Genomic DNA, 14,683 nt, shown 5'->3' with positions numbered 1-14,683 from the left:
ATGCTATTTACTCAATTATGCAAAGATCATTCAAAAAAGGCAAAAATGTATTAGGACAATTTTGACAAGAACAGGCCATTTGTCTTAGCAAATGTCGACAATTCGACCCCTCTAATCTTTCCAAAAGAACATGAATTCAGATTTTGATGTTCTCAAAAGGCTCTCTCTACCACACTTCATTTAAATTTTTTCCACATGTCTGTTTCTCTATGTGAAAAAAACTTGTTATATTTGTTGAAAAATTATCCTTAAAAAGCTTCCATCTGTGTCACTTTTTTTATTGTTGAATAACTCATTTCAAGGTAACAGATGGGACCCCCTGTATTAATCTCATAATTTTAACACCTTTAATCATGTCTCTTCTTAATCTCTGTTTGTGTAAACTGAAAAGGTTCAGCAGTTTTTCCTCATAACTCATAACTTGCAGTCCCTCATCTCTTGACTTTTTCTAATACTGCTATGTCCTTTTACAGCTGGACGACCAAAACTGAATGCAGTACCTTAAATGAGACCCATAACTGAAATATAAACTCCTTTGACTTGTCCTCCACACGTTGTGGTATATAATCTAGCATGCTGATAGCCTTCTTTACACTGTCTGTACGTACAAAGTAATAGGTCCAGTGCAACACATAACATTACATTTCATCTGCTGCAAATCTTCTCAAGACTATATAGGGTCCACTTCCCTCCGTACTGATCCATTCTAGATTATCTGCCATTCCACCTAGTGTTGTTCTGCAGAGCAGATGGAATGCTAAAGGGACTAGAAAAAAAGTGTGAGTCAAATAATAAGCCAAGATTGTAACCGTAAATTCAAATTGCTCTTCTGCCAAACTGAAAAGCAAAACCTTCATCGTAATCGAAGTTCAGTTTGGAAAAATCTTTATACCAGAAATCCTGAAACAAACCCCAGTTACAATTTTTACCATCATTACCAATGTGACATAACCCAAAAAGCCTTAGGCTGACCTTTTATGCCGTCATGGCGGTGAATGGGAATTGCACATTACCAGATCAAATCTCTCAGTAACGTAGCAGCAATTCCACCACAAAATGGTGGCACCAGCAAAGATATCAGAAAAAGTTGCAAATATTTTTCAATTACTTGAAAATGAAAATAAATTTTAAAAAATGACATTGGGAATGGGAATCAACAACGAAGCAAGGGGATGGTGCAAAAAGTGCAGAGTGCTTTTATTTACAAACAAAACCAAAAACAGTGTCTAAATAAATAAGTGCAGTGCATCACAAATCTTTAAATAAATAATCCATTAAAACAGAGGTGAATCCGTGGAGGTTAAAATGATAATGGCTGGAAGCAGTCTTGTCTTAAAACTCCGGTGCTTTCTTCTTTCTACTGGCGGCTCTCCTGCTTCTCCCATACAGTCCCCGCAACAGGGGAGTCATCCTACCAGCAGCTCCCTCTTATTCTGGTCCTGTAGCCTTCCGATTCCCAGCTACGTAAGGTTCCAGCCGGACCGAGACTTAGGTTCCCTGCCCAGTGGCCAGGGCGCTCATGCTGGGGCTCAACAGACCCAAAGCCTCCTCGACTGCCGCTTCCTTCAATGGCCAGTCAACTCCTCTGCCGGTCACTCCAACTTTTCAAAACTGCTCAGCTGGAGCGTCCGCTTCAATCCGCCTAACCCGAGAGTTGGCCAAACACTCCTCCAGGGCTCTCCTACCAGCTGCATTCAACCTTCAATGAGTCTGCTCTCACTCGTTCACGCACCAGCTTTCTCTTTCCTGCTGCCTTCTTCTCCCTTAACCTCTGTTGCCGTTCTTTCCTTTTTTTTTGACTCTCCTATCCACCTCGCGTTTCTACTATATATTGTGGGGACGTGGATCAGATTTGGCGATTATCAGCTCTCATCATCAATTATAGATGCGCCCGGGAAGCGCTCCGGCCACACTACCCCACCACTGGTGATTATCTATTAAAACTGGCCTTTGAGCTGTGGACCTGCATTACCACAGTTCCATCATTCATTTTTTATGAGTGTAATCACCTACTGTCATCCTCCTGTCTATCTCTCTGTCTGTCTGTGTGTCCACGAGAAATAACTTGGCCCCCAGTGGACCAATATTGTTGACATTTGACACACTTATTCTTCAAGGAATTTTGTTGGGACAGTTCAATTTTCATTGACACTGCTCCAGATTTGCTCTTCATAGTAAAATAATGTTAAAGTGTGTGTGTTTAATGTAGTATACTTACACATGTAGTTGCATTCTATTACTACTGTTATTTTTGAATATACTTCACTGCTACAAAAATATTTAATAAATAAAAATGTTATAACTAACTTTTTGGTGAACTAAGTAAAAAGACTTCAAATGCTACAATTCGGTACACTAAGTCCCTTGAATGCAACTAAATGTTATGTCATTCATACATTTTCTAACTTTTCAATTATTATAAAGAGTTCACAAAAGTTTGGCTCAGCTCCTCTTTCTCTGAGCTGCTGACTGCACGAGTGGACCTTAATCTGACAATACTTTTTTATAAGCAGGATGCTCATATAACTTTTTTTATTGGAAAGTTGGCAAAAACCACTTATCTTAAAGAGGTAGATGAAAAAAATGAGGAATGAAGGACATGTTTTATAGTAACAATAATTAAATTCAAAGACAGCTGCAAACACTCTTCTGTATATGGTAATAATTTCAGTAATCTACATAACCTTACCTCACAGATCCAGCATCCTAGATTTGGATGTTGTTTGTGTTAAATTTGCATGTTCTCCCTGGGTTTGCCTCCACTTTGGCCAAAGATATTCATGTTTGGTTAATTTCCAATTCCAAATGTGTTAGTGTGCCTTGCCATAGCCTGGTATCCTGTCCAGATCTTTCAAGCCTTCTGTCCAGTTCTGCCAGTTTAGGCTCTGGCCCCTTAGTTGGATTAAGCAGGTTTGAGACTGTTATGTAATTTTATCTTTAGGGTTAGGAGCACTTTCTTTTCATTCCTGACCATCATGGTGAGAGCATTGCCTTTTATCTCTTTACTTTTTTAAGACCCTTCAAATGATGATTCAAGATGCAGGACAATCCTTATTTATTAATAAGGCTAATACTCTATTTAAGTCTATTTTATAGCTCACAGCAACTGTTCTCATCTACACAACCAGAAGAACAACATCTAATAACCCACTTTTAAAACTCGGATTTTCCAAAATGCTGAGGTGACCCCCAAATTGTCACAAGGGATGCCTTTATTGTGACCAATATCTCTTTTTTTCAGATGTAAGACTCATCAATGGCCCAAACTCCTGTGCAGGAAGTTTGGAATTATATTCCAAGATCTTCAAAAGGTGGGATAAAGTCTGTTATGAAAATTTGGAAATTAATGATGCCTGTGTGGTGTGTAAGCAGCTGCAATGTGGCATAGGAGCATCAGTACAAATTGGAGAGGGAGTCAAATCAGCCTTGTTTGTGTCAGCTGATTGCAACGGTACAGAAGAGAAGCTGAGTATGTGCATGAAGAAGACCTGCAACATCAGAAATACGGTCACCATAACCTGCTCAAACACATGTAAGACTGATGACAACCTCACCGGCTATACAATTCTTTCTGTATTATTAGTGTTGTTTCTATCAGATCTGAAAATAATTAGGCTAGGTAATTGTCTGGATGTCTGCACCTTATGTGTCTGTTTACCATTATAATTTGTTATCCGTCCATTTCCCCATATTTTCCAGGCAGAGGCATGATGCTATGTCCATGTGTGTCTCTAAACGGGACCCTGTTGGATTCTGTGTAAGGGTGTATATTCATTTACTTGTAATGCACAGTATGCTTGCTCCATCAGGAATGTTCCTGCGTTGTCCACAATCAGCTTCTTCTCACTGAGACTCTATAATGGCTATATTTGTACTCACAATGCTGGACATTTTTTTGTTTTTTTTGTTGTGGATTGTTTCCTCTGCATATCTGTACCAGCATCCCATATATGAAACAGAGCAAAGAACATGTATATTCTCTCTATGTAAAGATTTTACTCCCAACTGTACCCTGTCTTGCAAAGAGCAATTCAAATGATAATATACAGAGGTAGAGGTGTGCTGTCCAACTTCTGCATTTCTTGTGCAATGACAACTGGATCCATTAGAAGGAAACTCTAAGGCATTTCGTGAGAAATGTTTCGGTGGCATCTGCCACACCATGGTGCCACTTGAATCCAGAATTCTGAGTGTGGATCCCTCACCTAGTTGCTGTCTGAATGGAGTTTCAGAGTACTCCCCATGTCTAAATGCCTTTCTAGAGTATGTACCTGTTTCTCTCCCTTTTCCTAAAGGCATGTATGTAATTCTAAACTCGCTTCTTGTCATTGTGGTGATGTATATGAGGTGGGCTGTGAATTGACTAGTGGCCTGTGCAAGAAAGGTTTCTTGTTTTTGTCCTGCTGTGGACCAATATAAGCTGACTTGTGACCCTGAATTGGATAATTGTTATGTTAAATATTGCACCTAGCTTAGAGTTTAAGATTACAAATCTGTTAAGATGGTAAAATAAAAAACTGCCTTAAAATTCCTGGCAGTGGGGTGTAGTGGCGAAGGTGATGGACTTTAAATCACTCATTTCTGCCTGTACCTGACTATGTGACACTGAGCAAGTCACTTAAGCTGGATGAGTTATATGTATGTAGTTAGTTTTTTTTTTGGAACATATTTATGTACTAGGGAGCTTTGCCACCTGCTCGCCAACCAGCCAGCCTGTGCTATGCGCCAGCCACTTCACGTCTCTGCTGCTTGCATATGTGGATTTCACTTTCACCAAACAGCAAATCTTTTAATTCTTGCGGACACGCCTTTTCATTGGGAAGAAACACTACTTTTTCCTGATGGCAACACAAAGTAGACGATCTACAAGTCTCCAACTTAAAGTTTAAAGCCAAACAATATCTACATACTTCTGTCATATCACCTATGTCCATATATTCGATCTCTTTTCGCTGTTCCTTTATTTCATCGAGTAACAATTTCCATTTGTTAGCGCTAATGCGATCTTTACTATCACTTTTTTGAGACTTTCGAATTTGAGTACTTTCATAATCTCTAACCTGCTCTGCATGTTTATCGCGCCAACACTTTTGAACCTCTTTACAATGTTCTGCTTTGTCTTGTCCGCATAGTCCAAAATTTGGTCCAGATTGGTTACAGGGTGCAGGATTGTAATATTTTCTCTGAGCCAACAGGTGGCACTGGTGTGCAAACTGTTAGCACACAGGGAAGAAAACCCCCACTGGGAACCCCAGGGTCAGTATTGTGAGTTCCAATGTAGCCTATGCAACTATGCAAAATTTGATCCAGATTGGTCAAAGCGTGTAGGATTGTTTTGGTAACATACAGACAGACATTCTATTTTTAAATATATGCATCTCTAAACAAGAAAGGAAGGCATTAAGATCGCTATGAAATGATAAAAGTATTGTTATTACACCAGCCAACAAAGGAGGCAAAACAGTCATACTGGAAAAAGAGCAATATGTAACTACAATAGAGGAAATGTTCTCTGGCACCACTACTTACAATCAGCCTAATGGGTGGTCCAACATATAACTTTTCCAAAACACTTTTTGAAATGCTCAGACATTTAATGTATGATTCAGATTATTCAGTTAATAGTGCAGAGATGGCATTGCAGCGCCTGAAGAATATACCCATCAATGATGTTGGAATCATGATCTCATTTGATCTTGTGTCTCTATATGCCATGATTCCAATTCATCTAGCCACAGAGACTTTACTCTCAAAACTCAATAACAACTCTACAATAACGGTAGAATGAAGCTGACCACGAAGGACATAATGCTTTTAACATCACTTTGGCAGAAAACTCACTTCCATTTTAATGGGAAATATTACAGATGGAAAGAAAACATGCCAATGGAATCTTCATTATCGGGACTCTTAGCTTAACTGGTTATGCAGTGATTTGAAAGTGTGACTCTTACTCAGTTCACACCTAACCTTACGCTACGTCAATGATAGATTTGTCATATTAAAAAGTGACCAGCCGAATGAATTCCACAGCCACATCAACTCAATATTCCCTGCAAATCAGTTCACCACGGAAAGAGAAATGAATGTATGCATTAGCTTCCTGGGCATCTCCAAAGAAAGATGTAACAATGCCACTTTGATTACAAGTGTTTGTCGCAAAGAATGTTATGTGGACAAAATATTACACTTTGGTAGCAATCACACCTTATCCCATAAACAGAGTTGTGTTAAGACAATGTTCAAAAGGATATGCACACACTCTAATACAAAGGAAGCTAAAAAGAATGAAACAGGTTATCTGTTCCAAATGGCTACTTTTAAACATTTATCAAACAATGCTTATATAGGAGACACCCCAGACCTCAACAAACAATTGGCATCAACCCGATCTGCCATTCTACCTTGTACAGTTTTCCTTGTCACCGTGGCGTATCAGAAACTACAGCACACATCCTCTCCAGGGGCCTCATGTATAAACGGTGCGTACACACAGAAATGTTGCGAACGAACGTTTCCATGCTGAAATCGCGATGTATAAAAACGAAACTTGGCGTAAAGCCACGCACATTTCCACAGTACCTCATACTCTGGCATACACAATTTCTCCGCTCGGTTTTGCAGACTGGCGGCACCCAGCATCAAAGCAGTGCTACTGTTCCTGTGTGGTCACCTTTCTTTCTTAGACCCACATTCCTGACGCAGCTTTATAAATACACTGAAATTAACTGCATATTGTTTATTAGTGTAATGCATCTGATTGTAATTAACCTGTAGCAATATAATGGTCCAGGGAATAGCCATAGTATTCCAAATACCATAACTGCTTTAGCATTGTTACGCTCACTGCATCTTCTTCTTCTTTCAGCTGCTCCCGTTAAGGGTTGCCACAGCGGATCATCTTTTTCCATATTACTCTCACTGCACCACTCGGAGTATTTACATCACTGTATCTGAGTGGGGAATCACAGCAGCAGCTGATCAGATAGAGAATTATCGGTATACAGTTTCAAGCACACACTACCTCAGCCACGGCAAAACGCGTCAAATCCTTTCCTGTACGGACCTCGCTTTTCAGAAACAGTTTCATCCCAAGAACTATAAAAGCACTCAATCAGTCCATCAAGTGCTCCTTGTAGAACTGTTTGTACTTATAAGTACAATTACCCCACTGTAAACTTGCACTACAGTTATAATATTGCACAACCTGCGCCACTTTATAAAGCGCGTATGATGACGATATCATTTTTAAGATGAAATGCAACAAAATATGTTGCTTATAGTATAGAAATAAAACTTTAACTTCATTTAAATAATCTGTATTGTTAATAATTAAACATGTGAGGACACGGTGCCGCAGCGTATAGCTAGTTCACGGATAGCTCCTGCCTTGCGCTGTATTATTGCTGGTGCTGACGGAACACTGGAAGGATAGACGGATAGAATAATTAAACATGTACTACGAAGATATTTCAATGTTCCTTAAAAGTTTTGAAGAATCGGCGGTTCTAAGCTTACAGATGGCTTAACGTCTATTACAGAGCTGATTGTGTGGCGATTGGGTATTTGGAGAAAGAAAAGTAAGGACAGGAATTGGAGGTTAGTACGTTTGAAAGAGACAGTACTTCTGTAATAAATTATTTCATTGAAGGTCGCACATGGCTCAGCAAGCCTCTTGCGTGAGATATGAACAATCACTGCGTCGCCGTGTTCCCATGTTTAATAACATGCTTTCATTCCTGTCATCATGAAAAAGATATCACGTATACATCTCAGTATTTTAATTATTTAGAGAGCTGTAATATCACGAATGTAATGGATTCTGTGTCCTGTCGGAGAAAGAGAAAGAATGGAAGCACGTAGTGATTCACACACATAGAGCACATAGAAGATCAAACACAGAACAAAGCATTTAACGTGCTACTTGAGAAACTAGTAAAATAAACGATTTTAAGATGAAGTTTATGATGTTCTACTTTAATGACAAAATAAACTGCGTGATTAAAGTGAAAATTTCGAGATTAAAGTTGACATTTCGTGCTTTTTTCCCCACTGTGTGCCTATTTTTTTTCTTTGTACCCCAATAAGCTTTCATATGACACTCAGACGGTCCGCTGCGAGTTGCCTTTTCACGGCAACTTTGATATGTGATTTCTTTTTTATTTCGGGCGCTGTGCGACTTTGTGAACTTGAGCTTTCGAGTTTCTCCGACACTATGTCACTCGATCAACTTTCTTTTGTTGATTATACCACTGTTTAAACCAACAAATAGTACATTTTTCCTTTGCCTCCACTTGGTATTCGCTGAAATTCTTATATTTTCCCCCGTGCTTTTCCCATTGTCTTTTCACAGAAGGCTATTTATATTGATTTGCATATTCAAAGAGGCATAATTCTGAGAGGAGCTGGGGCAGGACAGAAGGCGCGTGCACGTGTGTTACTTTTCAGGCTGATCGGGATTTATGTAGTGGAAGAACGTGAAAGTTTGTGTACGCACAGATTCCTGCATCTGGATTTTTCTGTGCGGATGCACATTCCCGCTTTTGTGCTTACGCCATGTTATAGTGTGAGTTCTACGCACGCCGTTATACATGAGGTCCCAGATCAGGCATTAAAGAAGCGCATAAACCGGGAAGCACTCTGTGGACTGTTATTTGTAATGTCAAAAGGAAGAAATCTGCAGCCAAGACACAAAATGCAGAATACAGTATACCATGCAGTGCATGGCCAGCTGTATATGTAGGACAAACATCTGAAACACCGGCAACACATATACAAGAACATCACACTGCTGTCAAAAGAAAGGACCCACAGTCCCTGATATATGCACAAACTAATTCAACCAGACACATGTTTAACCAGGACACAGTGCAAGTAAGATTCAGGGCAAATACTAAGAGTGCCAGAGAGCTGGCCGAATCATGGCTATAAAATGAAAACGCCATTAACAGACACTTGGACATGAACCCAGCAGGCTTAAAAAGAAGAACATCCAAATAATAAAAAAGACTTTAAGACTAACACCCTCTGAACCCCACCTTACTAATCCACCATCCTTACACCCACCTACCCCCCCACCTCATTTGCTATATATTGCCTTTGATTCCTGAATGTCTAATCATTTTCCTTGATGATGACATTATGACATTTGATAATGTGTCGAATGCTCAGGAATAAAAGACTATTTTAAGATATGTGATTCATTTTGTCCCTTTGTAGATTTCTACCTATAAATATGCAAACTGTATCACAGAACTGCGTTTCTATGTGTGTATATATATATATATATATATATATATATATATATATATATATATATATATATATATATATATATATATATATACTGATTTTATAAAAAAAGCTGTTGTACACACATATATAAGGAACATTCACAAATTTTGTTTCTCTTGCAGATTCACTTTTAAGAACATCTGTACTGCTGCCTATTGCTGGTGTTGCTGTCATCCTGCTACTGGGGATCTTTCTTGTTTTCCTAAGATGTCAAAAGCGACGTCAAAGAAGCATGAGTTTTACCAATCAAAAAAGTAAGCCCCTCACGACTGCAGAGTTCAGAATGTGTATTTACATGATGTCTGTGAACTGACTGTCTCACTTAATAATGTCCTGGGCACCACACTCTGGGTATATCCTATGTGGCTTTAGGTTTGTCACTATGGGTGTATAGGTACATCCTATATATATAAAGACATTAAGAGTTGTTCACAGGTGGCATTAGACACTGTCTTTTGCCCAGATCTTTCGTTTGCTGGCTTTTTGTGTGCAATAGTGATGAGGCAAAACACTTTGTGCAAAAACTGAATTTACAGCAAAACTCTGCATTTCGTTTCATTAGTAAGTTGCAAAATAAATTCCATTTTGCTTCCAATGAAATTCATGGCATTCATACAAAAAAGGTGTTTACTTTCTGTTTGGTAGCATTTTCATTGAAACAAAGCTCTCTAGTAAATTGCCGTGTAGTGTGTTTTTACTGGAAAGGTGTCTTTTAGTGTATCTTTATGTGAAAATCTTTAACTTTCTCTCCTGCTCCCAAAGTCTTGGCTGGGCGATCAGGTTGATGGAAGCTTTTTGGCGGAAAGATGATCATATTCTTGTTGCTCTCTCTTTCTACTATAGGCTGTTTGAATAGACTGCCTTCGCACAGGATGCCTGTCAATACCCCTATTAAATGGGGTCAAAATTGATATATCATATTTATTTACACTAATTTTAATTAATTAAAACATTGTGGACATTGTTTACATCATTTTTTATATTAGTAACCAGAGTTCATTATGTTTTCTTCAATTTCATACCATGGACGGCTTAGCTTGTTATCTGTCCATTAATCAGAGACAATGTGACTTGTTTCTCTTTCATATACCAGGGATGACGTAGCTGACTCCCTCTTTATTATCTTCATCAAATGAACAAGTGTGTCCTCAAGGGAACTGTAGTCTTTTCTAAGTGTTTTTGCGTCATGCTTCTTCTGTCACTTTAGACTTTATGTGCAACCAACAAGACCACACACTATTGCTTGATTCCAGTACACTACACATGGGAACTAAAAGGAGGATTTAGTAGATAGAACAACCCAGCTTTTGAATAAGGGAATAGTGCTTCCCATACAGGAAATAGTAGGACATGGCTGAAGTGTTGAGGGAGGAGTGCAGACAGAGAATTTTTGGACTGTCCTGCTGTGTCTCAAGATGTTATAATGGATAAAGGAAATAGAATATGCACTTTAAATTTTTTCACACTAGGAGATTGAAAGTGTGTGTAACACCAATGGACCCTGAATCAGATCATAAAGTGAGGATTTTCGTCCCAAGAAGGAAACACTAGCTGGCAAAGCCTACTTACCACAAGTCTTCCTTTCTGTAGACTTTCTGAGTGAGTGAATTAGTGGTACTGCAATAGAAAAAGAGCCACAAACAAAAGCAGGATCTAGCAAATTATGAGACTTCCACAAGTATCTTTACAGCACAGAAGAACTGCACCTGGCAGCTGAAAATAAACCAGATGTAAATGCTGTTAGTCAACATGTAGCTTGAAATTGTGCTGGACGCTCAAGTTCTCTACACTTTTATGATTCTGAAAGCCAGAAGTGGCAGGCTTGTTACTGTGGTCATGAGATCCTCTCAGGCCAGAGATGATGATTTGTTTTTTTTTTCTTGGAAGTCAAAGCCATTATCAGGAAATCTATCTATTCACTCTCCTTTGGTGTCATATCTTATTATAATTTGTGGTGGGTGCTGTTAAGAATTTAATTGGCATTCCTCTTGCACAGAAATTACAACATTAGGGTACAAGATACCTCTTGCATAGTGCAGTCTCCTAATTACCAGAGCTTTACTCTTTCTCTCTTCCATCTCCACCTTCCTGCAGCAATCTTCATCTTCTCCCTCCCAACTCCGGCTCCTGGAGCAGTTGAAGCTGGCTCCTTTTATGCTGTACCTGGGAATACTTCTGGTGGCCCAATAGTGTGGTCCAGAAGCACTTCTGGGTGAGGTGGGAGCTTGAAGAAGTATGGCTCAGGAGTCCCTGCAGTAGCCCCTGGTGACACTCCTGGAACCCAAAAGGGATGAGCCATCAAACTCCTATTCCCAACATAGCCTGTAGGGAATCTATGGTGCTGGAGCAACCCAGGGGGGATGTCACCTAGTGATACCTTCTACACATACTCCCTTCCACTTTAAAAGTGTCCCAGCTGGGTAAGGGTGTAAGCCACCTGCTGCAAGTCCTACGGTCTTTTCTGCTGTCCGAATAACATGCTACAGTTTATGTTTTGAGTAAGTAGTATGCACTGCCATACCAGAATGTAATGGAGGGAGTGATGATGCTTTCAATAAATAGCTCTATAAAAATCCACTAGCACTGATTGGGACCTGAGAGGACCCTGTGCCCAGCATCAGGGGACCTGACTGATATACACCATCTTCACTGTCTGATGTGTGTTCCTTAGAAAGTCAGAGGTCCAGAGACATGTGGCATAGTCCACATCCATACTGAGATGTTTGCTATGGAGAAGCTCTGGTATTGTTTTAATGCTCAAGTAAAATCCACATCCAGGCATTGGTACTGTAAATGAGGTGTCTAAAAGCTGCAAGATGTAGAGAAGACCCATGTAGTGTATACAGCATCCTCAAGTGACATGTTGGCACAGTACTGGGTCAAGAGACTATTTGTGACAGATTCAAGATGCTGAAGAATCAAAGGCCTCCATTATTAAACAAGACCGCACCACTGGTTCTAATCATTTATATAAAATTTGTTTCCTTCTTAGGGACATTATCGTTTACATACTCTTATGAGCTGTTTGTACCTAAATACATTAATTAAATACATTATTATGATTCTTCACTAGTAATTTTTAAACCAAAGTAAAAAAAACACACAGGCACTGAAGTGGACTGCTTATTACATTTTTCAATATTTATCATTATTTACACAAGTATCATGTTGATTCTTCCAAATAATAAACAGTAGAAATTTAAAAGCTATTTATATACAGTATTTGCTATTTCTGGTAATGAAAATAAGAATATTTGAATACATTTGTTTTCCTACAGTGATCAACTTGAAGAATTCTGAGAAAATGAAAGTGACAAAATACTATGGAGAAAAGGAGAACACATACATTGATTCTGACTCAGAGCCAGTTTATGCTAATGCTTTCTTTCCTGCCCAGAACACCTCCTCAGAGTCGATTTATGTTAATTATCAACAATAAATACATTTTACTGGAACTTTTAAAACTTGAACTATCGTGATCTCTCACTCTACTATAAATTGTTTAGCCTTATTATTTTTATGCATCTCATGTTATCCTATAGTAATTAAGCTGTTTAGTATGTTAGTAAAATAGTCAGGAATGGCAGTGCATCCGGAAAGTATTCACAGTGCATCACTTTTTCCACCTTTTGTTATGTTACAGCCTTATTCCAAAATGGATTAAATTCATTTTTTCCTGAGAATTCCACACACAACACCCCATAATGACAACATGAAAAAAGTTTACTTGAGGTTTTTGAAAATTTATTAAAAATAAAAAACCTGAGAAATCCCATGTACATAAGTAGTCACAGCCTTTGCTCAATACTTTGTCGATGCACCTTTGGCAGCAATTACAGCCTCAAGTCTTGTTGAATATGATGCCACAAGCTTGGCACACCTATCCTTGGCCAGTTTCGCTCATTCCTCTTTGCAGCACCTCTCAAGCTCCATCAGGTTGGATGGGAAGCGTCGGTGCACAGCCATTTTAAGATCTCTCCAGTGATGTTCAATCGGATTTAAGTCTGGGATCTGGCTGGGCCACTCAAGGACATTCACAGAGTTGTCCTGAAGCCACTCCTTTGATATCTTGGCTGTGTGCTTAGGGTCGTTGTCCTGCTGAAAGATGAACCGTCGCCCCAGTTTGAGGCCAAGAGCGCTCTGGAGCAGGTTTTCATCCAGGATGTCTCTGTACATTGCTGCAGTCATCTTTCCCTTTATCCTGACTAGTCTCCCAGTTCCTGCCGCTGAAAAACATCCCCATAGCATGATGCTGCCACCACCATGCTTCACTGTAGGGATAGTGCCAGGTTTTCCCCAAATGTGACGGCTGGCATTCACACCAAAGAGTTCAATCTTTGTCTCATCAGACCAGAGAATTTTCTTTCTCATGGTCTGAGAGTCCTTCAGGTGCCTTTTGGCAAACTCCAGGCGGGCTGCCATGTGCCTTTTACTAAGGAGTGGCTTCCGTCTGGCCACTCTACCGTCAGGCCTGATTGGTGTATTGCTGCAGAGATGGTTGTCCTTCTGGAAGGTTCTCCTCTCTCCACAGAGGACCTCTGGAGCTCTGACAGAGTGACCATCGGGTTCTTGGTCACCTCCCTGACTAAGGCCTTTCTCCCCCGATTGCTCAGTTTAGATGGCCGGCCAGCTCTAGGAAGAGTCCTGGTGGTTTCAAACTTCTTCCACTTATGGATGATGAAAGCCACTGTGCTCATTGTGACCTTCAAAGCAGCAGAAATTTTTCTGTAACCTTCCCTAGATTTGTGCCTCAAGACAATCCTGTCTCGGAGGTCTACAGACAATTCCTTTGACTTCATGCTTGGTTTGTGCTCTCACATGAACTGTCAACTGTGGGACCTTATACAGACAGGTGTGTGCCTTTCCAAATCATGTCCTGTCAACTGAATTTACCACAGGTGGACTCCAATTAAGCTGCAGAAACATCTCAAGGATGATCAGGGGAAACAGGATGCACCTGAGCTCAATTTTGAGCTTCATGGCAAAGGCTGTGAATACTTATGTACATGTGCTTTCTCAATTTGTTTATTTTTAATAAATTTGCAAAAACCTCAAGTAAACTTTTTTCACGTTGTCATTATGGGGTGTTGTGTGTAGAATTCTGAGGAAAAAAAATGAATTTAATCCATTTTGGAGTAAGGCTGTAACATAACAAAATGTGGAAAAAGTGATGCGCTGTGAATACTTTCTGGATGCACTGTAAATCTATATTTAATAAAGTCAATGTATGTGTGTGTATGTATGTTCCAGCATCACTTACGAATGGCTGGAGCGATTTTCATGAAACTTGGTACACATGTTTCTCATTGGTCGACTAAAAATACTGTAGGGTGAAATCAACCCTAACCCACCCCCTTCTGGGTAGGGTGGGAGGTGATCTTACGGTCTT

General features: G+C 39.6%; 1 protein-coding gene across 1 annotated transcript in view; it reads left to right on the top strand.

Moving 5' to 3' along the window:
• Positions 1 to 12,734, top strand: part of LOC114660655 (soluble scavenger receptor cysteine-rich domain-containing protein SSC5D-like) — a 38,179-nt gene extending 25,445 nt beyond the window's left edge. Inside the window, exons 5-7 of the mRNA XM_028813501.2 lie at positions 3,242 to 3,532; positions 9,417 to 9,548; positions 12,573 to 12,734. Coding sequence (XP_028669334.1) covers positions 3,242 to 3,532; positions 9,417 to 9,548; positions 12,573 to 12,733 — 584 coding nt within the window. The 3' untranslated portion in view covers position 12,734. The remainder of the gene's footprint in view (positions 1 to 3,241; positions 3,533 to 9,416; positions 9,549 to 12,572) is intronic.
• The last annotated feature ends 1,949 nt before the right edge of the window (positions 12,735 to 14,683 follow it).

The sequence above is a fragment of the Erpetoichthys calabaricus genome, chromosome 11, assembly GCF_900747795.2.
Source record: "Erpetoichthys calabaricus chromosome 11, fErpCal1.3, whole genome shotgun sequence".
NCBI lineage: Eukaryota > Metazoa > Chordata > Cladistia > Polypteriformes > Polypteridae > Erpetoichthys > Erpetoichthys calabaricus.
The sequence above is the reverse complement of the archived record's forward strand: the minus strand, read 5'-3'. Positions and strand labels throughout refer to the sequence as shown.